General features: G+C 41.5%; 1 protein-coding gene across 4 annotated transcripts in view; it reads right to left on the reverse strand.

Moving 5' to 3' along the window:
- The window catches only part of LOC140480721 (protein adenylyltransferase SelO-like), a 103430-nt gene that overhangs the window by 57473 nt on the left and 18360 nt on the right, over positions 1 to 27597 (reverse strand). For 3 of the 4 annotated variants that reach the window (XM_072575991.1, XM_072575990.1, XM_072575989.1), the window contains exons 3-8: positions 22519 to 22647; positions 15616 to 15680; positions 14509 to 14565; positions 14335 to 14433; positions 7207 to 7274; positions 7020 to 7107 (exon numbers count right to left, since the gene is read on the reverse strand). In XM_072575991.1, coding sequence (XP_072432092.1) covers positions 7020 to 7107; positions 7207 to 7274; positions 14335 to 14433; positions 14509 to 14565; positions 15616 to 15680; positions 22519 to 22647 — 506 coding nt within the window. The remainder of the gene's footprint in view (positions 1 to 7019; positions 7108 to 7206; positions 7275 to 14334; positions 14434 to 14508; positions 14566 to 15615; positions 15681 to 22518; positions 22648 to 27597) is intronic. The other variant, XM_072575992.1, reaches the window with a different exon arrangement.

The raw sequence follows: 27597 nt of genomic DNA on the forward strand, positions 1-27597 counted from the left end.
ACAAATAGCTGTAGACCATTTGTGGGCGGCATGGTGGCACAGTGGCTAGCATTGCTGCCTCAAAGCACCACTGTCTGTGTGGAGTTTGCACACTCTCCCCGTGTCTGCGTGGGTTTCCTCCAGGTGCTCTGGTTTCCTCCCACAGTCCAAAAAATGTGCAGGTTAGGTGAATTGGCCATGCTAAATTGCCCGTAGTGTTAGGTGAAGGGGTAAATGTAGGGGAATGGATCTGGGTGGGTTGCTCTCCGGAGAGTAGGTGTGGACTTGTTGGGCCGAAGGGCCTGTTTCCTCACTGTAAGTAATCTAATCTAATCAAATATTAGGCAGAAGACCCCATTCCATTAGCAGAGGGGAATGAAGGACGAATGGTATAAAAACCAAGGACTGAATGACGTATAACAAAGGGTATACTCATATACCCTTGTGAAAGGACACAGGAAAACAGAAAACATTGTAAGTGGGCAAATGCAAAATATTGCTTAGTTGTATGACCTTGGGAAAATAACTGCAGGTTCACAAAGTAACAAACAGCGAACACTTAGCTGGCAAATCTCCTGGGAGCAGCATAACGGCAAGAATGGTGGCAAACACTGTCAAAGTTGCTTATAACCATTGTAACACAGACTTTATTAGGAAAGGGAGTGTGTTCTAGAGACCATTCCTGCAATGTGAGGTAAGGAGCTCCAAATAAAGATCGGGCTGTCAAATTTCTTGTTAGTGTGTCGCATTGTTTCTGCCTGCTCCTGCCCCACAGAGCCATCTCTTCCGACTTTGACTCAGTCATTTCTCCCCGGTCCAGTTCATATCCATTTACATCTGTGATTCCTCTGACATTTTACTCCAGTTTCAGGATTTCCAGTTTGCTGGCTTCAGCTGCCTCTTTACCATCTACATACAATTCCTTTACACCTCTATCCTGCATCAGGATGGTTTCAGGGCTCTCCAGTTCTTCCTGGAACAAATACCCATCGACCACCAGCCTCCTCTGCCAAAACAGGCTCATCATCCTGAATAACTTACCATTCAACTCCTCTCATTTTCGTCAGATTAGACATGTAGCCATGGGTACCCTCATGGATTCCTGTTATATCTGTCTCTTTGTGGGGTATATGGAACATTCTTTGCTCCAGTCCTATTCTGGACCCCATCCACAACTCTTTCTTCGATATGTCGATGATATCATCAACACAGCTTCCCTCTCCTGTTTGGAAGTTTATCAATTTCGCTTCCAATTTCCATCTCACCCTCACTTCCACCTGGTCCATCTCTGACACCTTCTTTCCCTTCTTCAACAAGCGTTTCCATTTCTGGGGATAGGCTGGTCACTACAAACCCACCGACTCTCACAGTTACCTTGATCAGAGGAAGTGGTGGAGGCTGGTACAACTACAACATTCAACTGGATGAGTATATGAATAGGAAGGGTTTAGAGGAATATGGACCTCGTGGTGGCAAATGGGACTAGATTAATTTAGAATATCTGGTCAGCATGGATGAGTTGGACCGAAGGGTCGGTTTCCGTGCTGTACTTCTCTACCCTGCCTTTCTGTAAAGATTCTTTTCCATCCTCTCAGTTCCTCTGTCTCAATCGCACCTGTTCTGATGATGCCAACTTCGATAAGAGAGCCTCTGAAATATCCACCTTCTTCCTCAACTGAGGATTTCCCATGCTGTTGTTAACAAGGATCCTCAGCCTTGTCCAAATACTCCAAATGTGGTCTGTCCAGAGGCTTATAGTGCCTCAGAAGTACATCTCTATAATTATATTCAAGTCCTCTCAAAGTCTCCCGCAGTTAAGCCCTCACTTCTTCTCTTCCCTCCCACAACAGCAATAGGGTTCTCCTTGTCCTTACCTACTATCCCACCAACATCCACATCCAGAAGATCATTAGTTCCCAATTCTGCCACCTCCAGTGAAATGCCACCACCAGACACATATTCCCCTCCCCTCCCTTGTCAGCATTCCGCAGAGTCAGTTCTCTCAGGGACACCTTGGTTCACTTTTCCTTCACTCCCAACACTCCGCAAAGGCACCTTCCTCTGTAGCCGCAGAAGGTGTAACATCTGTCCATTAACTTCCTTGCTATTCAATATCCAAGGGCCCAAACACACCTTCCGGGTGAAACAGCGCTTTACGTGCACTTCATACATTCCAGTCCACTGCATTTGTTGTTCACAATGTGGGCTCCTCTCTACTGGGGAAACAAAGCGTAGACTGGGTGATTGCTTCACCTATCACCTATCAGACCATAAGACATCGGAGTAGAAATTAGACTATTCAGCCCATCGATTTCGTTCCATCATTCAGTTAAGAACCTATCTTTCTCAGTCTCAATGATGTGGCCACTACAGCCTTCTGTGGCAACGAATTCCAGAAATTCACTACTCTCTTGCTGAAGAAGTGTCTCTTTCTAAAAGGTCTTCTCTTTATTCTAAGGCTATGCCCTCAGGTTCTAGTCTCTCCTAAGAACAGAATCATCTTCCCAACAGCTACTCTGTACAGGCTATTCAGTATTCTGAATGTTTCAATTAGATCCCTCAGCCTTCTAAACTTCACTGACTATTAACCTAGAGTCCTCAAACGTTCCTCATACGTTAAGCTTTTCATTCCTGGGATCATTCTTGTGAACCTCCTCTCAACACGTTCCAGGGCCAGTACATCCTTTCTGAGATATGGAGCCAAAGACTGTGCACAATACTCCAAATGTGAGGCTTATAAAGCCTCAGAAGTACATCTCTATAACTATATTCAAGTCCTCTCAAAGTAAATGCCATCATTGCATTTGCCTTCCTAACTAGTGACTCAACTTGCAAGTTTACCTTGAGAGAATCCTGGACTAGAATTCCCAAGTCTCTTTGCACTTCCGACTTCTGATTTTTTGCCCTATTTAGGAAAGAGTTCATGCCTCTCTTCTTCTTACCAAAGTACATGACCTCACACTTTCTCACATTGTACTCTATCTGCCATTCTTTGCCACTCTCCTAACCTGTCCAAATTCTTTCCAGCCCCCCGCCTCCTCAATGTTTTCTGTCCCTCTACCTATATTTGTATTGTCTGTAAACTTAGCCAGAATGCCCTAATTTTCTTCGTTAATCGTCAATGTATAAAGTGAAAAGTTGTGGTCCCAACACTGAGCCTTGTGGAACACCACTGGTTGCCAGCTGCCATCTTGAGAAGGACCCTTTTGTTCCTGTTCTCTGCTTTCTGCCAGACAGCCAAGCTTCTAACCTTTCCTCTGACACAATGTGCCCTTATCTTACTCAGTAGCCTCCTGTGTGGCACCTTATTGTCAAAGGCATTCTTTAAGTTCAGGTAGGTAACATCCATTGGCTATCCTTAGTCTAACCTGCTCATTCCATACTCAAAAGAATTTTAGTAGATTTGTCAGGCATGACCCCCATTTCATGAAACCATGCTGACTTTGCCCTACTTTACCATACACTTTCAAGAATTCAAAAATCTCATCCTTCACAATGGATTCCAGGATCTTACGCACTACCGAGGTTAGGCTAATCAGTCAGTAATTTTCTATCTTATGCCTTACTCGCTTTTTAATCACATTAGTGATTTTCCAGTCCTCTGGGACCCTCCCTGATTCTAGCAATTCCTAAAAGATTACCTTAGAACTTTGGGGTGTAGTCCATCTGGTCCAGGTGATTTATCCATCTTCAGGCCATTCAGTTTTTCTAGCACTGCATTCTGACTGTGAAAAAGATCCTGAGCTTCCAGTTGCCTGTCACTTCAACACACGACCCTGTTTCCTGGCCAACATCTCTGACTCAGATTTACTGCCATACTCCAGTGAAGTTCAGTGAAAGCTGGTAGAGCACCACCTCATTTTCTGCTTGAGCACCCTGCAGCCTTCTAGCTTGAATATCAAGTTCCACAACTTTAGGGCTTCTGCTTTTCCACATCCTTACCCCAAACTCCACACACCACAGGTCTTATTATCACATTGTCTGCTATTCCACATTACCCATTGTTAGCCATTAACAGTCTCCATTAATAGCTATTTACCCTCCCAGCTGGATCATTATCCATTCCTTTGTCTGTCCGACTGTTCTTCTCTTTCTTTGGGCTCTATCGCCACCTATCATTTACTCCTCACCCCCTTCACCCACCCTACCTTCAGTATATAAACTGGCATTTTCCTAGCTACCATCAGTTCTGAGGAAGGGTCACTCTGACTACTCTCCACAGATGCTGCCAGACCTGCTGAGCTTTTCCAGCAATTTCTCTAATTGACCCAAACAAACAAAGTCAGTGGGCAACAGAAGAGCAGATACGTATACAGTTCACTGAGGTGTGTAAAAACAATAGGAGTGTGATTATATTTGGGGATATCAATTTCCCAATATTAATTGGGATAGTCACAGTGTAGAGGGTTTAAGAGGATGTAGATTTCTTGAAACATATTCAGGAAAGCTTTTTTTTATCAACATATAAAAGGTCCAGCAAGGAACAGTGCAGTGCTGGGCCTAATTTTGGGGAATAAAGCCAGGCAGGTTTTCAAAGTGGAAGTGGGAGAGGATTCTAACACTGCACATTTTAAGCTTCTTATGGAAAACGATAAAGGTGGTCTGCAAAAAAGGATCTTGGATTGTGGGAAGGTGGATTTTATTAAAATAAAGCAGGATCTGGGAAAACTAGACTAGAAACAGCTAATTCTAGGTAAATCTACAGCAGAACAGCGGAACTGTTCAAAATGGAATTGCCAAAAGTATAGGCTCAAATGTTAACTTGAGGGTGAAATGTAGGAGCAACAAGCCCAGAGAACTCTGGATGTCTAAGAATATTCAGGACTGGATAAGAAAGGAAAAGAAGGAGGCTTTTAACAGGTACAATGGGAGCAAATCGTTGGAGGTCCTCATGAAGTTTATAAATTGCAGGGGGAATACTTAAGAAAGCAATTAGGACTGCAAAGAAGGGGCATGAAAAACACTAATGAGTAAGACTAGGGAGAATCCCAAGATATTCTACAAGTATATCAAGGGGAAGAGGATAATCAAGAAAGAGCTGAGCCCATTGGGGACCAAGGAAACCACTTGCGTGTGCAGCTAGAGGGAATTGGTAGGGTGTCAAACAAGTACATTACGTTTTTCTTCATATTGAAAAAGGAGGATGTAGGTACAGAATTCAGTAAGCAGTATTATGAGTTCATGAACAGTTTGACATGGAGAGTGAGGAGGTATTGGAGGATTGGTGGGCTTGAAGGTAGACAAATTCCCAGGTCCAAATGATTTAATATTCCAGGCTGCTGTGAGAGACGAGAGATGAAATTACAGGGCTCTGACCCAATTTCTTTTTAAATTACTCTGGTCTCAGGGGAGGTGCCAGAGGACTGCAGGACAACTTATGTGGATTCACTTTTCAAGAAGGGAAGAGTAAAACCAGGAAATTACAGACCAATGAGCCTCATTTCAGTATAAGCAAACTATTGGGGAAACCTTTGAAGGAAATAATTAATCTGCACTTGGAGGGGCAAGGTTTGATCAGGGATAGTCAGCATGGCTTTGTCAGAGGGAGGTTATGCTTAATACAGTTGCTTGAATTTTTCAAAGAGGTGTGTAGATGAGGGTAGTGAATTAATGTACTTTATTTAGATTTCAGCAAAACCTTTCACAAGGTCCCACACAGGCGACTGATAAAGAGGGTAAAAATACATGGGATCCTTGGTAACTTGAGAAGTTGAATCCAAAATTAGCTTTGTGGTAGAAGACAGTGGATGGTGGCAGAACGCTGTCTGTGTGACTAGTGGTCATTGTTTGTAGCATGCTACAGTGTTATGTTCCTTACTGTTTGTGATATATATTAATGCTATATAAGATAGAGGGGGAGAGATGATAAGCAAGTTTGTGGATGACATGAAGATTGGTTAGTAGTTGACAGTAAGGAAAAAGGTCTTAAGTTACTCAGATGGATTCTTCACATAGACAGATCAGTGGCAGATGGAATTTAATGCTGATATGCGTGAAGTGACACACTTTGGAAGAAGTAACAAGACAAAGGACTACTCACTGAATGGCTGGACACTAGAAAGCTCAGAGGAACAGATCAATCTTGGGTGCTTGTCCACAGATCCCTGAAGGTGACAGGACAGGTTAACAGGAAAGTTAAGAAATCATACAGGACACTTGTCTTTATCAATCACGGCATAGATTAAAATAGCTTGATGGTTAGGCTGAAACTGGAGAGGACTTTGATTAGACCACAGATCAAACAGAATGTGTGCAGTTCTGGTCACCACAGGAAAGATGTGACTGCAAAGGAGAGGTATGCAGAGGAGATTCACCAGGATGTTGCCTGGGATAAAACAGTTTAACTATGAAGAGAGGCTGGATAAGCTGAATTGTTTTCTTTCGAGCAGAGAGGACTGAGGGAGGAACCTGATAGAGGTGTATAAGATTATGGTGGGCATAGACAGGGTGGATAGAAAACAGCTGTTCCTCTTAGTTGAAGGGTCAATAACAAGGGACATAATTTTATAAGGTGAAAGGGAAGAGGCTTTAGAGGGAATTTCACCTAGATGATGGGAATCTAGAATGCATTGCATTATGGGGGTGGGGGAATGTAATTGACACAGGAAACCTCACAATCATTAAAAAAATACCTGGATGAGCACCTGAAATGCTATATCATTTAAGGCTATGGGGCAAATGCTGGAAAGTGGGATGAGTGTAAATTTACAGAAGTTTCTTATTTGTCAGCACTGACTTGATGGGCCAAAAGGCCTCTTCAGTACTTATGATTCCAAATATTTATGTTTGTTGAATCCAGGCAACTTTCCAAGTCCACTGGAGGCCAAGTTTGTCAAAATTGCATTGAGTCTGAGGAAGGAAAATTAGTAACGAACTACACAAATCGCTTGTATACATACTCATTGCAAAAATTAGTTAGTTCCAACCATTTGGCATTATTTGGTCTGAGTTTACAATGACTATTTAATACTGTAAAATCATTTTTTATTGTTCTTTCGGAAGAATAAATCCAAAGTTACGTTAAAAACTGGTAAGATTACCTTAATAATTCAGTTTCTCCAGAATATGCCAAAATTTCCAGTGATCCAAAACGAAACCATGATTTAGCTACACGAAGAACTATTGCACCTTGAAGAACACAATAAAAGGTAATCACATGGTTTCAGTTTTAATCTTATGAAACTATTTCTTAACTTTTTCTGAATAAAAGTTATACAGTATGCATACCTTTTTCATTCCTCACGTGCCCATTGTAGAACTGATCCCTCTTCACATCATCATTGCTCACAACCAGACTGCAGAAACGTTTTATCATAAAGTAAATGTTACATTATCATAACAATTTATAACTAAGCTGGGGGAAAAAGTAATCAAATAAAAACAAATAACTAAAAAAATACTGCGGTCAAAATTTGAAAAGGTAACCTCGTTAAAAAAATGGAAAACATACTTTACAGTATAAGTAAAAATATACAGAAGAACCTTGATTATCTGAACGCGATGGGTGGGCACTATTTCATTCGGTTAATTGATTATTAGGTTAATTGATTCAATACCTCTCCTCTGGGGCTTGGAGTTTTCTGAAGCTTCTTTTCTCCTCGCTCTGCCTGCATTGCTCCCTCTCTCTGTTTCAGGGCTTGCTTCTGAGCAGAGATATACTTGTGTGCAAGGGACCTGCAGCATTGCTGATGCCCGCGCACACCCCCGCTTCCAAAATCAGTTCAATGGGATTGACACATCGAGCACTTGCTAAATCTGCTCCCCATTCAGGAGACTAGGCAGCAGCACATCGCGTGCATGCCCCCGCCACGCCCCCACCCCCTCCATCCAACCCTATACCCCTGTCCGCTCCCAACCTCGACCCCATCCGCCCCCCCAACCCCATCCAACACCGCCTCTGCCAGCACCACCCACCATCCGCACCCTTGCCCCCTCCCACCCCCGACTCCAGGGCAGCCGGACTGGACACCAACAGTAAGACTGCTGCTGCCTTTGGGGGATGACACATATACACACACACACACACAAACACACACACACCTTTTTACTGCAACGTTTTGACTGGTTCCACCTTTGCCCTGTACAGGACAATGTTGGAGAGTTTATCTGGGGGAGGGAGGTTTAGAATACACCCCTGTGTAGAACCCCAGGGAAAGTGTGGGGAGAGAGAGGGGGCAAGTGGTCAGACATTTGGAGATGGTGCCTGGGCTCCCATCGATATCCAGGGCTGTTCCCGGCAGCATTTCAATAAGGCGAGTTCATTTTTAATCATTGTAAACAAAAAATGCAATCAGTGTTGGAAACACCACTTTGATGTAATGTTTTTATTGAGACCTTGACACCTTCTTCGGATAATCCAAAATTCGGATAATTGATATTAAGATAATTGAGGTTCCTCTGACTTACATATTTCAATCTTCAAATATAGTCATAATTCAAGCAGCAGCAATGGAGGAGAATGGAAGCTTTGTTTGTGGTGACATCAACACATGAGGTTGCAGAGAAGGTTGATAATGATTTTTTTGAACATGAAAGCTGATGAGAGGCAGTTGATCAAAGGGAGGACCCTATGATAGTTCCAAAAGGGAGTAACACCTTTTGGAAATGTGAGAAAAGTTAAAGGAGAAGTTGTTCATGAACAAGCGCAGACAAGGAAAGAAGGTGATGTTTGATGGAAATTATGAGGCAAATTTTCAAGAAAGAAGTGGAGAACTTGCAGACTGCCTTCGTAAATTTTGGGAAGTATAAAAGTGTAAGATTGATTTTTATATGAAAAACAAATGGTAAGGATTGGGAAACTGGAAATATGTTGTCAGAAAAGTTGTACATGCAGTTCAAAGAGACTGGATAAGAGATGCAAAAATGGTTAAGAGAGGACAAATTCTGAGGTGCAAGAGTCAACTTGAAACGGTAGGTGTACCATTCTGAACGTTTACAGACATGAGATATTTTATGTAGGTAGAAAAACACATTTAGTTGTGTGCAAGAGCATTTCTGGATACAGAAAAAAAAATGAAAACAGATTAAACAAATGTAGACAATAGACAATAGATGCAGGAGTAGGCCATTCTGCCCTTCGAGCCTGCACCGCCATTCAATATGATCATGGCTGATCATTCCTAATTAGTATCCTGTTCCAGCCTTATCTCCATACCCCTTGACTCCACTATCTTTAAGAGCTCTATCCAATTCTTTCTTAAATGAATCCAGAGACTGGGCCTCCACTGCCCTCTGGGGCAGAGCATTCCACACAGCCACCACTCTCTGGGTGAAGTAGTTTCTCCTCATCTCTGTCCTAAATGGTCTACCCTGTATTTTTAAGTTGTGTCCTCTGGTTCGGCACTCCCCCATCAACGGAAATATGTTCCCTCCTGCCAGAGTGTCCAGTCCTTTCATAAGCCTATACGTTTCAATCAGATCCCCTCTCAGTCTTCTAAACTCAAGGGTATACAAGCCCAGTCGCTTCAGTCTTTCCGTGTAAGGCAATCCTGCCATTTCAGGAATTGACCTCGTAAACCTACGCTGCACTCCCTCAATAGCCAGAATGTCTTTCCTCAAATTTGGAGACCAGAACTGCACACAGTACTCCAGGTGTGGTCTCACCAGGGCCCTGTACAGCTGCAGAAGCACCTCTTTGCTTCTATACTCAATCCCTCTTGTTATGAAGGCCAGCATGCTATTAGCCTTCTTCACGACCTGCTGTACCTGCATGCTTGCCTTCATTGACTGGTGGACAAGAACACCCAGATCTCTCTGAACAGCCCCTTTACCTAATTTGATACCATTGAGGTAGTAATCTGCCTTCCTGTTCTTGCCACCAAAGTGGATAACCAGACATTTATCCACATTAAACTGCATCTGCCATGCATCTGCCCACTCACCTAACTTGTCCAGGTCACCCTGTAATCCCCTAACATCCTCATCACATTTCCCCCTACCACCTAGCTTTGTGTCATCAGCAAATTTGCTAATGTTATTGCTGATACCATCTTCTATATCATTTACATATATTGTAAAAAGCTGCGGTCCCAGCACGGATCCCTGCGGTACCCCACTGGTCACTGCCTGCCATTTCGAAATGGAGCCGTTAATCACTACCCTTTGTTTCCTATTAGCCAACCAATTCTCTATCCAATCTAGTACTTTGCCCCCAATCCCGTGCACCCTAATTTTACTCACTAACCTCTTATTAACCTCTAAATCAGTGAGGTGTGCGCATTTTATGGAGTGTGGTTAACTGAAGTAAAGCTGTCACTACAAATTCAGTTATCTTTTAGTATATAACACCTTTGTACATCTATATTTTTCAATTTAACTTGCCATTTAACAAGTAGTCTACATATCTGCTCCTCTTACCAAAGTGGATAACTTAACATTTTTCCACATTATACAGAACAACCTCGGTTATCTGAACATCAATTATCCGAATTTCAGATTATCCAAACAAGATCTCAAGGTCCCGTAAAAATTTTATTAAATTTAATTAAAAGCACAGGGAAAGCAGGCAGCCTGGGCTGGTGCAGGAGCAGGAACAGGGTCATCTCAAGACCCTGCTCTTACTATTGCTGCCACCACGGTACCCAGTCCCTGCTATTGCTGCTGCCACGGGACCCAGCTCCTGCTATTGCCGCCTCCACGGGGCCCTGTTCCTGCTATTGTCACCGCCACGGGAGCCTGTTCCTGCTATTGCTGCCACCACAGGAACCCTGTCCTTGCTATTGCCGCCGCCCTGGGAACCCTGATCAGTTATCCAAACAATCAGTTATCCGAACAAAATACTCCCCACCCATCTTGTTCAGATAATTGAGATTGTTCTGTATTCAATCTACCATGTCCCTGCCTAGTCACTATGCCTTTTCATAGTCTGTGTGAATCACTTTATATCACAACAGGTATTCCTGTTTAGTTTTGTACAAGTTTAGAAATATTACACTTGGTCGTGAATTTTGAGAAGATTTGTTGCTCAGGTTGAGGTCCTGGATGTAGGTTTGCTCACGGAGCTATAAGGTTAGTTTTTTTTAGATTAGATTACTTACAGTGTGGAAACAGGTCCTTCGGCCCAACAAGTCCACACCGCCCTGCCGAAGCGCAACCCACCCATACCCCTACATCTACCCCTTACCTAACACTACGGGCAATTTAGCATGGCCAATTCACCTGACCTGCACATCTTTGGACTGTGGGAGGAAACCGGAGCACCCAGAGGAAATCCACACAGACACGGGGAGAATGTGCAAACTCCACACAGTCAGTCGCCTGAGGCGGGAATTGAACCCGGGTCTCTGGCGCTGTGAGGCAGCAGTGCTAACCACTGTGCGACCGTGCCACCCAGACGTTTTGTCACCATTCTAGGTAACGCCAACAATGAGCATCTGGATGAAGCACTGGTGGCATGGCCCGGCTTTCTATTTATGTGTGTTGGGTTTCCTTGGGTTGGTGATGTCATTTCCTGTGGAGACGTCATTTCCTATTATTTTCTCAGGGGGTGGTAAATTGGATCCCAGTCAATGTGTTTGATGATAGAGTTCCGGAACTCTAACAAAAAACACATCCATAAACCCTAGCCACTCTCCCCTACATCAAAGACATTTCAAAAATTACTGCCAGACTACTCAGACCTCTTGGCATCATGGTAGCCCACAAACCCACTAACACACTAAAACAGCAGCTAATGAGCTTGAAAGACCCTATACGGACAATAAGCAAAACTAATTTACACAATACCTTGCAAGAACTATAACAAACACTACATTGGACAAACAAGCCATAACCCACAAAAAGACATGACCCACTCTCACTAGTATCCTTACATACAGATGAGGAAGGACACCACTTCGACTGGGACAGCACATCCGTCCTAGGACTAGCCAAGCAGAGACATGCATGAGAATTCCTAGAAGCATGGCATTCCAACCGGAACTCTATCAACAAACACATTGACTTGGAACCCAATTACCATCTCCTGAGAAAAATAACAGGAAATGACATCATCATGGGAAATGACATCACCACAGGACATGACACCACTATCCCAAGGATATCTAAACACCTAAACAGAAAGCAGGCCAAGCCACCAGTGCTTCATCCAGAGGCTCACTGATAATGTTAACTAGTATGGTGACAAAATGTCCAAAAACGAACTTTCTAGCTCAGCAAGCAAACCTAAATCCAGAATTACCCTTGGTCTCCACATCCCAATCACTGATTCACGTGCATAATTCTCAGAAATTGGTCAGACAAGCTGTAACAACTGTTAAGGTGGCTTATATGTTTCTTGGGTTTATTAAAACAGGCACAGAGTTTAAAAGCAAGCAACTTTAATCACTGGTCAGACCACATTTGGAGTATTGTGTTCAGTTCTGGGCACCTTATTCAAAGGAAGGATGTTAAAACTCTGGAAGGAATGTACAGGAATGAAGGACTTTGGACACAGCCCGTTCTGCTACAACGCGTGTTTCCTCAACACGAATTCGCTGTAACGCAACTGACAAATTGTTTCTAAAGTGCAAACTTTTAAAAAGTGCATTGGCTGTAACGTGATTATAGCACCAACACTTTAAGCACTATTTCTAAAGTATGATTTTTCTATAACACAGGGTTGCACAAGAATGCAACCATCGTGTTATAGAAGAATTGACTGTACAAGGAAAGACTAGAGAAATTATCCTTGAGAAGTCTGAAAAGTTTCCCTTGCAGCAGAGAATAGGTGACCTTATTGGCATGTTCAAAAATTATTAATAATTTTGACAAAGTAATTCTCTCGTTGGTATGTCAGTAATTAGGGTTGCAATTTCAAGGTTGTCAGCAAGAAAACTAGAGGAGTTAGATAAGGAGAAACTTCTTTACTCAGAGTTGCGGCCTGGGAGAGTGCTGGAGATGGATTTCATTCAAAGTTTCAAAAAAGAGCAGATATATATTTGAAAGTGATTAATTTAAAGGGCTACAGAGATAGGGCCAGAGAATGGGTCGGGCTGGATAGCTCTTTTAGGGACTGTTTTCAGACACTATGGGTCAAATGGCCTCTTTCTGTACTGAAATGTTCTATGATTCTATTTTATATATACTGGGGAACAAGAACTGGTCGTTCCAGTATTCCACTAGTCACATCTTACTAACGTGACAATGAGCCAATTATTCCTATTCTATCTTTTCTCTTTGTTAGCCAATACTGAAATCATATCAGCACATTACCACTTTTCCTATGTGCTTTAAAATTGCTAACCAACGTCTCACACGTGACCTTATCAAAAACCTTCTGAAAATTCCCTTTATGAATTTTGTAGTAACATTGCCAAAAATTCTAACAAGTTTGACAAACATGATTCTCATCCACAAATTAATGCTGACTATGCCCAATCAGATCATTATCCAAGTGTCATTTATCGCATCATAAGTGAAATGAGAATTCGAATACATGATAGGGTCTACCATGCAAGGAATCAGAGCTGGAGAAGACTTGTGGCAAAATATTGGGTGGCACAGTGTCTCAGTGCTTAGCAATGCTGCCTCACACTCTAGGGACCTGCCTTTGATTCCATCCTTGGACAACTGTTTGAGTAGAGTTTGCATGTTCTCCCCGTGTCTGCATAGGTTTTCTTTGGGTTCTCCAATTTTCTCCTTCAGTCCAAAGATGTGCAGGTTAGGTGCATTGGCTGTGCTAAATTGCCCATAGTATCTATGGATGTGCAGGCTAGGTGGTTTAGCCATAGGAAATACAGGGTTACAAGGATAGGGTACAGGTGGGATGCTCTTTGGCAGATCGGAGCAGACATGATGGGCCGTATGGCCTCTATGTGCACTGTCAGGATTCTATGAGATGTCAGCATGAGGACAAGGGTTGCTGGACAGAACATTATTGTGGCGATGCAAGGCAATAATCATGGATTTTAGGAAAAAGTTAGAGCAATGATTTGAGGAGCACGAAAAATAACAGAAATATCTGTGTCAAGAATGGATTTAAAAGACAAAGGCCAGAATTTAAATTGGAATCCTTGAGGCTGAATATATGGGCAATGAATCATGAGAAGAGACATGGAAAATAATGAAGGAGAACAAGGTAAAAGCGACAAATGGAAGTTGCATAATCAAGAGACTGTGCTGCCCCAACATCTTGCCACAAGTCTTCTCCAGCCCTGAACACGAAGTGATAGTGAATCAAATTCTAAAACAAACACAAAATGCTCTAGATACTGGAAATTATAAAAGAATATGAGAAAACTCTGGAAAAATATTCAGCCCGTTCAGGAAGCATCTTAGGAGAAAGGAACATTTATTGTTTCAAATGAATAAATTCATTAAAACTAGACTAGTTATAAATCTTATCAAGCATTATGAGTACAGTATTAGAATTTCTACCTGGCTGCTCTGGTGGTAGGGATCCCAAGATAATTCAGGGCCTCACTACAAAGAAACTCTCTTACTGAAGAGCGGAGAACAGCACGCCCATCACCATCTCTGCAAACAGAAATCCAATCAAGACACAGTACTCATGTGAAATTACTTTTGATGAACACAATGTATTACAGTTACCGAGAATAGGGGGTTTTCCCAGAACCTTTCAGCTGAAGCTCCCATCTTGTGCCGTGCCTGCAGAAAGATGCAGAAATTAATTTATAAGAATTCATCTGATTTCTGATTATTCCAAGTCAAATATTTTTAAAAGTTACTCTTGAATTATTTAATCGAAGTCATTCTAATTCTACTATAGATCTCTTAAAAAAAAGACATTATTTACAGGTATCAAATTTTTGGAGCACAGAAGCTCATTCTGGTCTTCCAACTTTTATTGCAGTTTTGTTTCATAATATCAATTTTCAAATTTACTGTTATGTAAATATTCCACATTTTTTACAACACAATGAACACAGTCTTGTCCTTTTTAGACTAAATGTGGAAGTGGATCTAAAGGCAAGAGGAAATTTCTCATGCAACTGTGTCAAGTACTTTTCTTGAGGGATGGCAACAAAAAGTCACCCTTACTGACAAAGGCAGACAGGACTGAGGTAGCTGCAGAGGTCTGTCACTTTATTGCAGCTGCCAGTTTAGCACTACTTGCACCAGCGTGATAATGACTGTCACACATGTTCCAGGGTGCACATTTCAAACATGAAAGGTGCTACTAAAACACTCAGGCACTAACAGCCCACTGATCTTTCACTATAATTAGAACATGCACATTTGATAACTTATCAGCAAAGATTTGTGTGGGAAGAGGATACCATTGCAAAATATGGCTTTGACATGACAAATATCTCAGGCACACATCATATAATGCTTTATTGAATTGCATCAACTCTACAAGGTGAATTAGGTTACAATTTACTCTAAACAAAGCAGTTTAATGTTTTAAAGTTATAATCTAAGCATTGCCTTGAGGACAGGAATACATCTGAGCTCAGTTCTCAGTTCTACATACATTAATGCAAAGTCATTTGCCCTCAAAGCTAGCTGCTATCTGATTCTTCCCATCCTATATATCTCATCTCACTACTGCTCTGGCTTCCTCAGCATCTTCATCATCTGTATTGACTCCCTCAACATCTGGCCCTCTTGTGTAATGTAACAATTCTGTAATCTGGAAACAAATTAGATTCAAGCAACATAATTCAAATCTCTCCTAAAAATGTTTTTGTTTACCTATTGGTGTATGCTCCAAGCAAATGGGCTCTTCCATCACCCAGCTGGCCAGCCCAGATTCCAAACTGTGTGTAAAGATAAAGAAAAGAAATTATTTAACCTCATGATTTGGTGATGCTGGTGTTGGACTGGGGTGTACAAAGTTAAAAATCACACAACACCAGGTTATAGTCCAACAGGTTTAATTGGAAGAGCCGCTCCGAAAGCTAGTGTGCTTCCAATTAAACCTGTTGGACTATAACCTGGTGTTGTGTGATTTTTAATATTATTTAACAGTTTGCTACATTCCATAAACTCATCAATTGAAAAATTACAAAAGCAGTTTAAGACAACATTAGAAAAAATGATTCAAATTTCTTTTGCACATTGTGGATTTCCTTTTAATCTCTTGTCCATGAAGGTAATGATTCCTTCTGGGATACAGTACTAGAGATGCCATTAGTCCTCTTGACCTTTGTTTATATAGGCGTGTTTCACATGTGAACCTGGATGATGAGCTCGATAGAGTGAGGACAAAATGAGCTATAACAGTCGAATCTTTAATGTTTCACTTAATGGTACACAAGCCATTTCTAAGAGTAACGGTCAATCAGAAATGGAAGTGCAACCAACTGCTATTTTTATTGAGATTAGCTATTGAACCAGAAGCATTCTGGTATATATGGCTTTACTCTACATGCAATAAAAAATCATGGAATCCCTACAATGTGGGAGCAAGCTATTCAGTCCATCGAGTCCACATCGACCCTCCAAAAGGGATCCCAACCAACCCACCCTATCTCTGTACCCTTACATTTCCCATGGCTAATCCACATAGCCTACACATCCCTGGACACAATGGGCAATTTAGCATGGTCACTTCACCTAACTTGCACATATTTGGACTGTGGGAAGAAACCAGAGCACCTGAGAAACGCACACAGACACGGGAAGAATGTGCAAACTCAACATAGGCAGATCCCCAAGGGTGGAATCGTTCACAGATCACTGGTGCTAACCAGTAGTGCTAACCCCTAAGCCACCATGTCGCCATTTTGAAGAGCTAATTTTGAGCTTGCCAGGAGCATGACCTGGCTCATAGGCATTATGTTATTCACTCAGTCCTTGTCATCTGCCGATTTGTTACCTATGGATCAATGTACTCACAAAGTCAGCCCTCGGCACCATACTATATGGTACTACAGAATGTAACTGCTTCTCATCTTGCCTTCCTCAAGATTACTCTATTAAAGATATATGTATTTTCATGATTTTATTAACATTGTTTTAATGTGTTTATGTTTATTTAGAGGTTTATTAGGTTCTAAGATGTAGTGATTGGAAGCAGGTAGACCTCATTGACTACAAGGTCCTTGAATGGGGTTGTTAATTTGGGCAAATCAGGAGGCACTGGCTGACTAATACTAACAGAGGATATTGTTTAATAAAATTAAAAAAAAGAGAATTTAGAATCTCCTTGGTTGAGAAGATTGGCTCCAAGCTGCCTGGCCACAGCCTGTGTACTGTGCACAACTAAATAAAGAGTGAGTTGGTGATGGGAAACCAGCCTCTGTGCAATTATTTCAATGGCAACAGGAGAAAATAGTACATGCCTAAAGAACATTCACTTGCAACAGTCATCTTGGAGGTGGGGTAAGTATTTCTGGCATCATACCTTTATTTGGAAAGCTTGACTATGATCCTGCCGTGGAAGCCTGAGCTCAGTATGTGGAAATAATGTAATATTTCTTCCAAGCTAATGACATTGGGGCAGATGAACAGCAATGAGTAATCCTTCTGACTGCTTGAGGACCAGCAGCATTTTTGGTTAGGGGGGCTTAATCTTCCTAGAGGCACCCGACACTAGAACCTTCCAAGAGTTGATGGAGTTGATTAAGGAATATTATGACCTCAAGCCTTCTCTAATTCTGAGATGCTATCAGTTTTATTTGGCTTTTAGAGCATCAGAGAATCAGTATCAGGATTTTTGACAAGATTAACATGACCGACAGAGGCATGTAATTTTGGATTTATCTTGAATGAAACGCTGACAGACCATTTGGTATGTCGGATTAATGATCTAACCATGCAGAAGTGTCTACTAGACAACTGGACTTCAAACAGGTACTACAACTGGCTTTGTCATTAGAAAATGTAGCAATTGGAACATGGGAACTACAGGGCATCCCAATGGAAGTGGACACCTACACCTGTCCATCTGAGCTTGATTGGAACACTACTTGATTGTAGGCACTTGCAGAGCCTCATGCAGGACATATCCTGAGCAGAGGAATCTTAGGACAGCTGACAACTTAACTCGGCAACAAAGCTGAGCTTTGACCAAGTGGCTAAAATGTTGTTCAAGATCTGGGCCAGCACAGCATTGCAGTTACTGCTGGTATACAAACTCGAGACAGCAAAGGAATCCTATAAGGTCAACTTGAGCAATAAAACTCCACAGGTTGGTACCCACAAGAGTGCTCACCCTGGAAAGTCCCCCTATGTGTGGGTTGGAACAATTGCTTAGTGATATCTAAATTAGAACTGATTAAAATTAACTTCTAGTTAAATGGTCACCCAGTTCCCATGAAGGTCAACACTGGCACAGCTGTATCTGTGGTTACCGAACCTGTCTTTAATAAGATTCACTCAGATCTCCCAACGATTAAGTTTGCGCAAGACCTCAGCCAGAATGAGAACAAACACTGGGAACCGCTGCAAATTAAGGGTATGACTTCGGTTCTGGTCGCCTATGAGAAGCAATTGGTGCAGTTGTTACTGATGGCAGTAACAGACTCAGGCCCAAACCTATTTGGGTGGAATTGGTTGAAAAAGATCCACCTAGATTGGCTCAACGTTGTTTGAGTAGAAAATGGCGGCCTCAGTGAAATCCTATTGAAATACCCAGGAGTTTTTCAGGAAGGGCCTGGGACTATCAAAGCAGTCAAAGTCACTTTACATGTTGACCAGGAAGCCATTCCAATATTTCGCAAGACCCAGATGGTGCCATTTGCCTTGCAGGCAAATGTACAGATGGAAATCAGAAGGATGGGGAGCAGAGGAATCATCAAAAAAATGCAGTTTGCGGAATGGGCAGCATCGGTTGTAGCGAATGTGAAACTTGACAGTTCAGTTCACCTTTGTGGGGATTTTAAGAAAATGGTTATCTACCTCTTGGAGCTATCATCATCTAAGGTGTTGTCCCATGAAGGAAGATATAGTGCTGACATGTGATGCTTTCTAGTGTTGGTTCACCAGTGGCCCAACAGAGAAGAACACCCAATAGTGAATGCTTCTTGGACTTTGGCTGATGCTGAACATAAACATGCCCAGATAGAGAAGGAACGTCTGGCAGTCATCTTTGGTGTGAGGAAGCTCCACCAGTATCATTACGGATGGGGATTTGTCATAGTAACAGATCACAAACTCCAGCTAGGGCTACTGAAGGAAGACAAGATGGTGCTGCCTATAGCTTCTGGGCGGGCCCTTATTCACAACACATACAAGTACAAGCTATAACATCATCCAGGAAGCTAAGTGGCTAATGCGGATGCCCTGAGCCACCTCCCACTTACAGATACTCCACTAGCAGTGCTGGCCACTCTCTGGTCACCGCTGACAATACCTAGCGGAGGACACAAAGATCCTATCCTTGCAAAACTAAAACAGCTGGTGGTAATGGGCATACAGAAAGGCCATCACAACCAGAGGTGAAACCTTTCTGGACCTAGTGAGACCAGATCACCATAGAGAATGGCATATTACTTTGGGTAGCAAGAGTAATTGTCCAGAGTAAAGGTCGCCACAATATACTGGCTGACCTCCACCAGGCTCATCCAGGGGTTTCCAAGATGAAGAAAGCAAGAAAATAAGTCTAGTGGCCAGGGCTGGATGCCAACATTGTGCATTGGTGGGGCAGCACCCAGAGTGCCAACAAGGACAAAAATTGCAATCAACACTGACTGCACATTCATGGGAATAGCCAGGTAAACCCTGGACTCGGTTGCATGTTGACTACGCTGGTCCTTTCATGGGCTCAATGTTCCTGATCACTGTGGATACCCATTCAAAGTGGTTAGACATGCATAATGTGTGTTCGACAAACTCAGGGACGACAATTGAGAAACTGCGAGCATCATTCACGATATATTGACTCCTGGAATTGGGACGTCATTTACCAGCAGGGAACTGGAGTATTTCCTGAAGTTGAATGGCATTCAGCACATAAGGGCAGCTCCACACCATCCACTGCCCAAATGGAGGGGCAGAAAAAGTGATCCAAAAGGCTTAAAGAAGCAGCCTACAGCATCACTTGGTAGCAAACCGTATAGGATCACACCTCACGCAACAACAGGGATAGCTCCATGATGAAGTTGCTGATGGAGAGATGACTCTGCATCAAGTTAAACCTGATATTCCCAGACCAGAGTGGGTGCAACAGCAGGAGCGCCAATGCCAGTTACGTGACTCCTCTAAGCGAGAGCTATTTTAATTCGGGAGACAATGTTTGGTGCTGCAATCATGGAAATGGCCCTTTATGGGTACAAGTTGAGGTTGATGCAAGGTCAGGTCATGTGACTTAAGTTCAGGTAGGTGAGGCAGTCCTGAACAAACATGTGGGTCACGTGAAAGCAGACCATGTCAGGAGAGTTTCCACCTCTTCTTCCGGCAGTAATGGTATCAAGGCTGCATCCATCTCGAACTCTGGAATTTCCTCAACACTAGCCAGAGAAGGGGAACCGACAGTTTCTGACAGCATTTTTATCTGTTCTGAGGGGCCGGGTTTGTTTTGCTGTTGCCCCACTTGCGAGGTAACAGCTTGTGAGGTATTGGCTTACCTACATCAACAGAATTTAGAACGTCCTTGGTCGGCCTCTGTCCGGTTATTTCAAAACGAAAGAACCTTAGTTGAATTTTTAGTGATCTGCAGGAAGTCTATGCCTCTATCCCTTGTGGATAATGAGGACTGAGTGTATTCCTATCTCCAAATGTACTGACTTTACGCCCAGTAATTTGTGGCATCACAAGATTAATCTTAATACATAGATTTAATTTTGTTTTGTCACATGTACTCAAGTGTAGAAGCATAGGAGTACAATAAGTGTACAATGCTACCACACAGAGCGCATCTTAAGTACAAAGATAACTCAGGACAAAGTAGTAAGAGAGAAACAAAGTTTAAAAATTTATACACAGCAACTAAAAAAGTAGAAAAATAAAGAAATAAAATATAGTCATACAATACAGACCCTTTGGTCCAACTCGTACATGCCAACCTGACATCCCAATCTGACCGAGTCCCATTTGCCAGCATTTTGCCCATATCCTTCTAAACCCTTCCTCTTCATATAACCATCCAATGCCTTTTAAATATTGCAATCGGACCTGCCTCCACCATCTTCTCTGGCTGCTCATCCCGTACATGCACCACCCTCTGCCATTAATACATAACCATTAACTTCATTGTCAATGAATAAATGCATTGAGGGAAAAAAATTGCAATATTCAGATTACCATTTGCTTTGTTATACAATAAGTTTTCACATAACTGGAGATATTGTACAGTTAAAAATCTATAATATAGTGTATATTGTTGGCTGGTTTGCTGCACTTTTCTTCAGGAAGCATTTAGCTAATTGAAAAAAATTCAGCTAAAATTAAAAATTCCTAGCTTCAGCCCCTCAAGACAGGAATTTAGTTCAATCAAGTTATCTTGACAGTCCCAATTAAGGATTTCCTCTAGATACTTAATGTTACTGTGGTTATTGAAAATATACATTTACAGAATTCCAATCAGATAGTAAAAAAGGATTGAATCATTAAACTGAAGAATAATTTCTCAAGAACTGCACTTACTTTCATGTCAACAAAACAACTTACATGAAATGTATCCTGTAAACGCATTAAGAACATGATAACCTTAACAATTATACCATTAATATGAAGAAATACTTTAGAGAATAAGTATATATTTTCTATTGAAATGTTTTCTATTTAAAATATTCCTCCTGTGATTTCCATTTTCTGAATACTGTAACATTGAAACTTTCTTTCTCATTTTCAGATCCATGTCTGTAGTAAACCTCCACTTAGAGAAACAGATTGAATAGCTTTTCAATAGTCAGGAAATTAATGCAGCAACACATAATACCAGAGGAAGAGATATTTAATTAGTAATCACCACAAATTACCCTAACTGCAGACATTTATTTCAGGTCTGTGTTTATTTTCACTTTTCACGAGCCCTCAAGAATACTCAATGTCTTTGCAAATTATCCATATGCAAACAGAACCTGTTGCAGATAATACTGAAAATGTCTTCATGAAGTAAGATTTAACTATCATGCCATGGTCCAAACTGCTGAATGTTTTACTTTGCAATCTATACAAAATTACATGCCTCCAACCCTGATCTGACTTTTATTTTAACTTCACCCTTACTTTACACTTCCCCAATTATGTGTATTTTCCTGACCAAGACATAATGGTGACCTGCTCCATGATTTCTGACAAACCTGTTTGAGTCAGCCAACCCACTGAGAAAAACTTAGAGAAAATTATAACTAGAGATTACCAATACTTCAATACTTAACACACAAGGACAACTGAACTCAACAGTACAAAAGAGGGTTAAACTAACCACCAAGATCTAGCTCAAACAGATCTTACACTGAATACTCTTATTCTGGAACTGCAGTACATTACTAGTGATATTTATCAGGTTCTTACAATTTCTCTTTCATCTGTCTACTTTATCTTATTCAATAAAAGTGCAGTTATATTGTGCATTGTTCAATTTTAAGCATCATCACAGCTCACCTTGTAAGACATTGAATCATTTTACTCATTTAAAAAGGAAAGAAATACAAGTAAAAGAATAGGATAAATTATTTTCAATTACTTCATAAAATATTTCTACTTTACCTGATGACCGCCATATCTATGAGTGAGAGGCACAGATCCAGGTAGAATTTGTGCACCACTAACAAATCGAATAAACTCCTTGGTCTCTGTTATAGACAGATCTAAATCCAATAGGTCTTCCACAACCTCCTGATTTAAAAAAAAACATATTAATAATGGTTACAATTCAGACCAAATTCTTAAAAATCTGGTTATACATGTAAGTTTAGTCAACCACTTTAAATCAGTTAAGCTGAAACGAATTCAGAAGTAAAATATTCTTATCCTAATTAAAGGGTGGTTATGGTACAATGGAATGTCCCTACCCTGGACCAGGAGGCCGCAGTTCAAGTCCCTTTTGTTCCGGAGATGTGCTATAACATCTCTGAACAGGGTGATTTGAAAATCTTATCTTAACTAAAATTATTCATAATAAGACTAACTTTTATTTGTTCACAGGATGTGGGTGTCACTATCTAAATTAATATTTACTGCCCACTCCTAATTTCCTTTAAGAAGCTATTGCCGAGCTGCCTTTGTGAACCGCTACAAAGTCTGTGATATAGGTACACCCTCAGTGCTATTATTAGATTTATCATAATTTTTAGTCAGGCACATTTATGATATACAAAGTGAAATAAAGGCTAGTATTGGCACTGTGCACATAATCTTCCGAAGCTGGTTTGCAAAAACCATGAGCAGACCTGAATTAAATAGTGTTGTTGCATTGTTCATTGTATCTACGTCCAAGACATGTGTGACTAGAATCAATTGTTCTTTCTTTTAATCAATTGTGTTAATCAACTTCAAATTTCTGTATTCAGTAACAGGAATGCAGTTAGATTCACTCAATATCATATTCCCTATGTCACTAAAAAGCTTTAACCTGCAAAACTACGAATAGTTTCCTTTTTAGAATACACTATCCCTCCCTCTGCATACAATGAGTACAAACAAAACCTGCATCATATGACACGTATACATAATTTTGTTCATTATACTTTAAAAGTTCTTTAGTGTCCCGAATAATTATTTCAAAGGTAGAGGAAAACAGATTACCATTTTCAAACGGAACACACTTCAAGAGTGACATCCTGAACTATGATTATGCAAACAATGATAACAGATGATTTTATTTCCTGTTTAAGGGTATTATAAAAAACATTTTATGTATGAACTATTCTGAAGACAGATAAGAATACTGTAATTTTATAAATCAAATATTTATCATTTCCCCAACAGCAAAGTGAAATTTGTCTTACTGAGTCACATGGAACAGAAACATCCCTGTTCCAATCTGAGCTGTGTGCAATTAGTGGTCAAGACTGAAACTGCGCTAGCTCCCCATTTCTAGTACCATACCACTTTAGAACCCTTCTAAGGAAGCACTACAATTTTTCAAATACCCAGCATATCAGAACAACTTGTCATTTTTCAGAACTGATTTTGGCCCACTCCCCAGCATGTAATAGTAGAGAACTCCTAACCCTCAACATCCTAAGTGCCGAACTGACTGTGCCAAGCCCCTGAACTGAGATCAGATACTGGCTTGACTAATCGTGGCTTGAACCATAGAATCAACAGATGGGTGCTGGAAAAGCACATGAGGTCAGGCAGCATCTGAGGAACAGGAGAATCGATGTTTCAGGCAAGAGAACTTCATCAGAAAGGGTTTCATTCCCTGGTCCTCAGATGCTGCCTGACCTGCTGTGCTTTTCCAGCACCCACTCTTGACTCTGACCTCCAGTATCTGCGATCCTCACTTTCTCCTAGTTGGCTTGAACCACGGACTGTCTATAGTTCCCTTAATTTGACCTCTTAGACATTGACAAAATACCATTTAGTTTAACCACACAGTGTGTTTGCCACAAGAGCTGCTGGCACATGCTATTGGTGTGACATTGATATGCATAGTGCCATACAGGGCAACAAGTCTTACTCCCTTGACTGAAGAATGCTGACAACCACGACAAGCTGTTTAGCTTTGACTCTGGCTAAAAGGCAAGGCAAGACAAAAGTTCGATGCTTTAAATTCTGAATGAGATGGCAAAGCACAAAAAGGCAAGGCAAAAATGCAGTGAGAATTCAAGGTGACACAGAATGTACATGTGCTAAGAAGCAAAAAGCCCTGAGTTGCACCCTGCTTTGATGCATAAAAAGGGTGCCTGCCTTTGCACACAAAACACATTGAAAGATATCAGTGCACTCTGAAGGGCACCATTGAAGTGCGTAACTGTACTCTTAAGTGAGTCAGAGATGTGCCAAAATGACCTGGAGAGTCTGAAGAAGTCCTGTGTTAACCTCTGCAGATGAAGGATGTGACTGATTGCTACCCATGGAGTATGCCATAAGATGAAGGCATCATTTACCAAGATGGAAGCCCAGAAGAGCAAAGGATAAGCTGGAGCCACCAGGTACCTATTTCCAGAACTGTCACTGTCTAGTTTCTATCCATTATGCTGGTGAATAGCAAATTACATAAAAATGAAGCAAGAATGTGCAGTAATTGGATTTAATGCATGCAAATTGGACTCCCTGTGTTTATGAGTGAGATTTATAAATCACCAATCAAACCTGAGGTGCAAAATCAGATTTATTTTTCTTGGGGTCAAGAATCTCAATCTTTTCCAATCTTGCTATTTTTTTCTCAATTAACTTGTCGTGTTGTTCAAGAGCTAGAAAAATTCTACCTATCGTATTACATTCTTTGAAGTGTCAGTACTGCAAGCAGAGTTTAAAATGCTTGCTGATAGCATTTCATTTGTGGTTCACACATCGCAAACTCCCACTACACTTTGGAGATGCCAGTGTTGGACTGGGGTGTATAAGGTTAAAAATCACACAACACCAGATTATAGTCCAATAGGTTTAATTGGAAGCACTAGCTTTCAGAGAGCTGCTCTTTGATGAAGCTCTGAAAGCTAGTGCTTCCAAATAAGCCTTTTGGTCTATAACCTGGTGTTATGTGATTTTTAACTTCCCACCACACTGATTACCTGATTTCCCTAAGTAAACAAAATCAAATGCTTACCCAATTATCTTTTTGTTAACATTGCTTGATCTTGAGTTCCATTTGGTTTCAAGCACTAGATCATAATGACTCAAAATGAAAGTTGGATTAAGGCTAGCTCAGAGGAGGCTACATTATCATGGAGATGGATAGAATTTAAAAAGGTTGTTTAGCTTCAACTTACCTGGTTGCATGTATGCTGGGAGAAGTTAATTGTTGTTTAGAACTAGGTGAGTTCTGAAACAGTAGAGGTGGCACAAGTTACAAGTGCCACTGTTAGCAGACTTGAGGCAGTTAAGGCACAGGGAAAATCCCAAGAAATAGTGACTCTTTGCAGCGGGAAAAGGTTGGATGAAAAAGAAACCTTGGGAGTTACTTGTAATCCAATGCAACTGAGAATAGGTTGAAAAAAGTTCACAAGCAGTACTTACATGATGCAGCTGAGAAAGATTACAGCTTAGAGAAATTCAGCAGGATGTCAGCTATTTGATAAATGCTGAGATTTTGCCAGGAATGAGACATTTGGGTGTTTTTTTTTTAGATTAGATTAGATTACTTACAGTGTGGAAACAGGCCCTTCGGCCCAACAAGTCCACACCGCCCCGCCAAAGCGCAACCCACCATACCCCTACATCTACCCCTTACCTAACACTACGGGCAATTTAGCATGGCCAATTCACTTGACCTGCACATCTTTGGAGTGTGGGAGGAAACCGGAGCACCCGGAGGAAACCCACGCAGACACGGGGAGAATGTGCAAACTCCACACAGAGAGTCGCCTGAGGCGGGAATTGAACCCAGGTCTCTGGCGCTGTGAGGCAGCAGTGCTAACCACTGTGCCACCGTGCCACCCACATGTGATTGTCTCAGAAGTTATGGAAACTTAATCTTGAGAGAAGAGACAAGGAATAGGAAAACAAAAATTAGCTGAGTTTTCCATTCTTTATTGATGTTCACATACCTTTGCTTGAAAATGCTAATCACTATCTTACTCAAGAAGAGTTAAAACTTGAACAAGAGAGGACCACCATGGTCCATAAAATCAACACTGATTAATGCCTTCAGGAGACTGTTAAGCATTTAAGTGCTGAAGTCACAGAAGCAACAGAAGACAAGTAGGAAAACCAATAAAATGACCCATGGAATATTAGTCTTAATTTCATGGGAACTAAAATGAAAACAGGTATATGGAGCAAACCTCGAGTATGATATGTAGTTCCAGGCTGCAAAGCTCAGCATAGATAAGAATGGCTTTGGAGATGGTGCACGACAGGTTTAATAAAATGATAAGTTAAATTATGGTCCTGCTGTTCAGAAGGGTGGGAAAAAGAGTGGAAAGGCTATAGTCGTGAGGGATTCAATTGTAAGGGGAGTAGATAGGCAGTTCTGTGATCGAAAATGAGACTCCCAATGGTATGCTGCCCCAGGTGCATGGGTCAAGGATGTCTCAGATCAACTGCAGAAAATTCTCAAGGGGGAGGGTGAACAGCCAGTTGTCATGGTGCATGTAGGCACCAATGATATAGATTTTAAAAAATGGGATGAGGTCCTGCAAGAAGAATTTAGGGAGTTAAGAACCAGGTTAAAAAGTAGGACCTCAGGATCACTACCAGTTCCACATGCTAGTCAGAGTAGGAATGATAGAACACTCAGGATGAGAGATGGTTCAGTGGGGAGGGGTTCAGATTTTTGGGACATTGGACCAGTTCTGGGGGAGGTGGGACTATTACAAATTGGATGGTCTACACCTGGACCGGACTGGAACCAATGTCCTTGGGGTGCTTTTGCTAGCGCTGTTGGGGAGGTTTTAAACTAATGTAGCAGGGGGATGGGAACCAAATGAGGAGCTTAGTGGACAGGACGGAGGAGTAACTAAAGCCTGTAAGGGACTAGATAATAAAGTCAGCGTGACTAAGGAGAAGAGTAGGCAGGAAGTGGAGGATGAACGCAGAGGGACTGGTAGTCTGAGGTGCATTTGCTTTAATGCAAGAAGTATAGCAGGTAAGGCAGTTGAACGTAGGACTTGGGTTAGTACCTTCGAGTATGATGTTATTGTGATTATTGAGACGTGGTTGAGGGAAGGGCATGAT

The sequence above is a fragment of the Chiloscyllium punctatum genome, chromosome 8 (genome assembly GCF_047496795.1).
Source record: "Chiloscyllium punctatum isolate Juve2018m chromosome 8, sChiPun1.3, whole genome shotgun sequence".
NCBI classification, from domain to species: domain Eukaryota; kingdom Metazoa; phylum Chordata; class Chondrichthyes; order Orectolobiformes; family Hemiscylliidae; genus Chiloscyllium; species Chiloscyllium punctatum.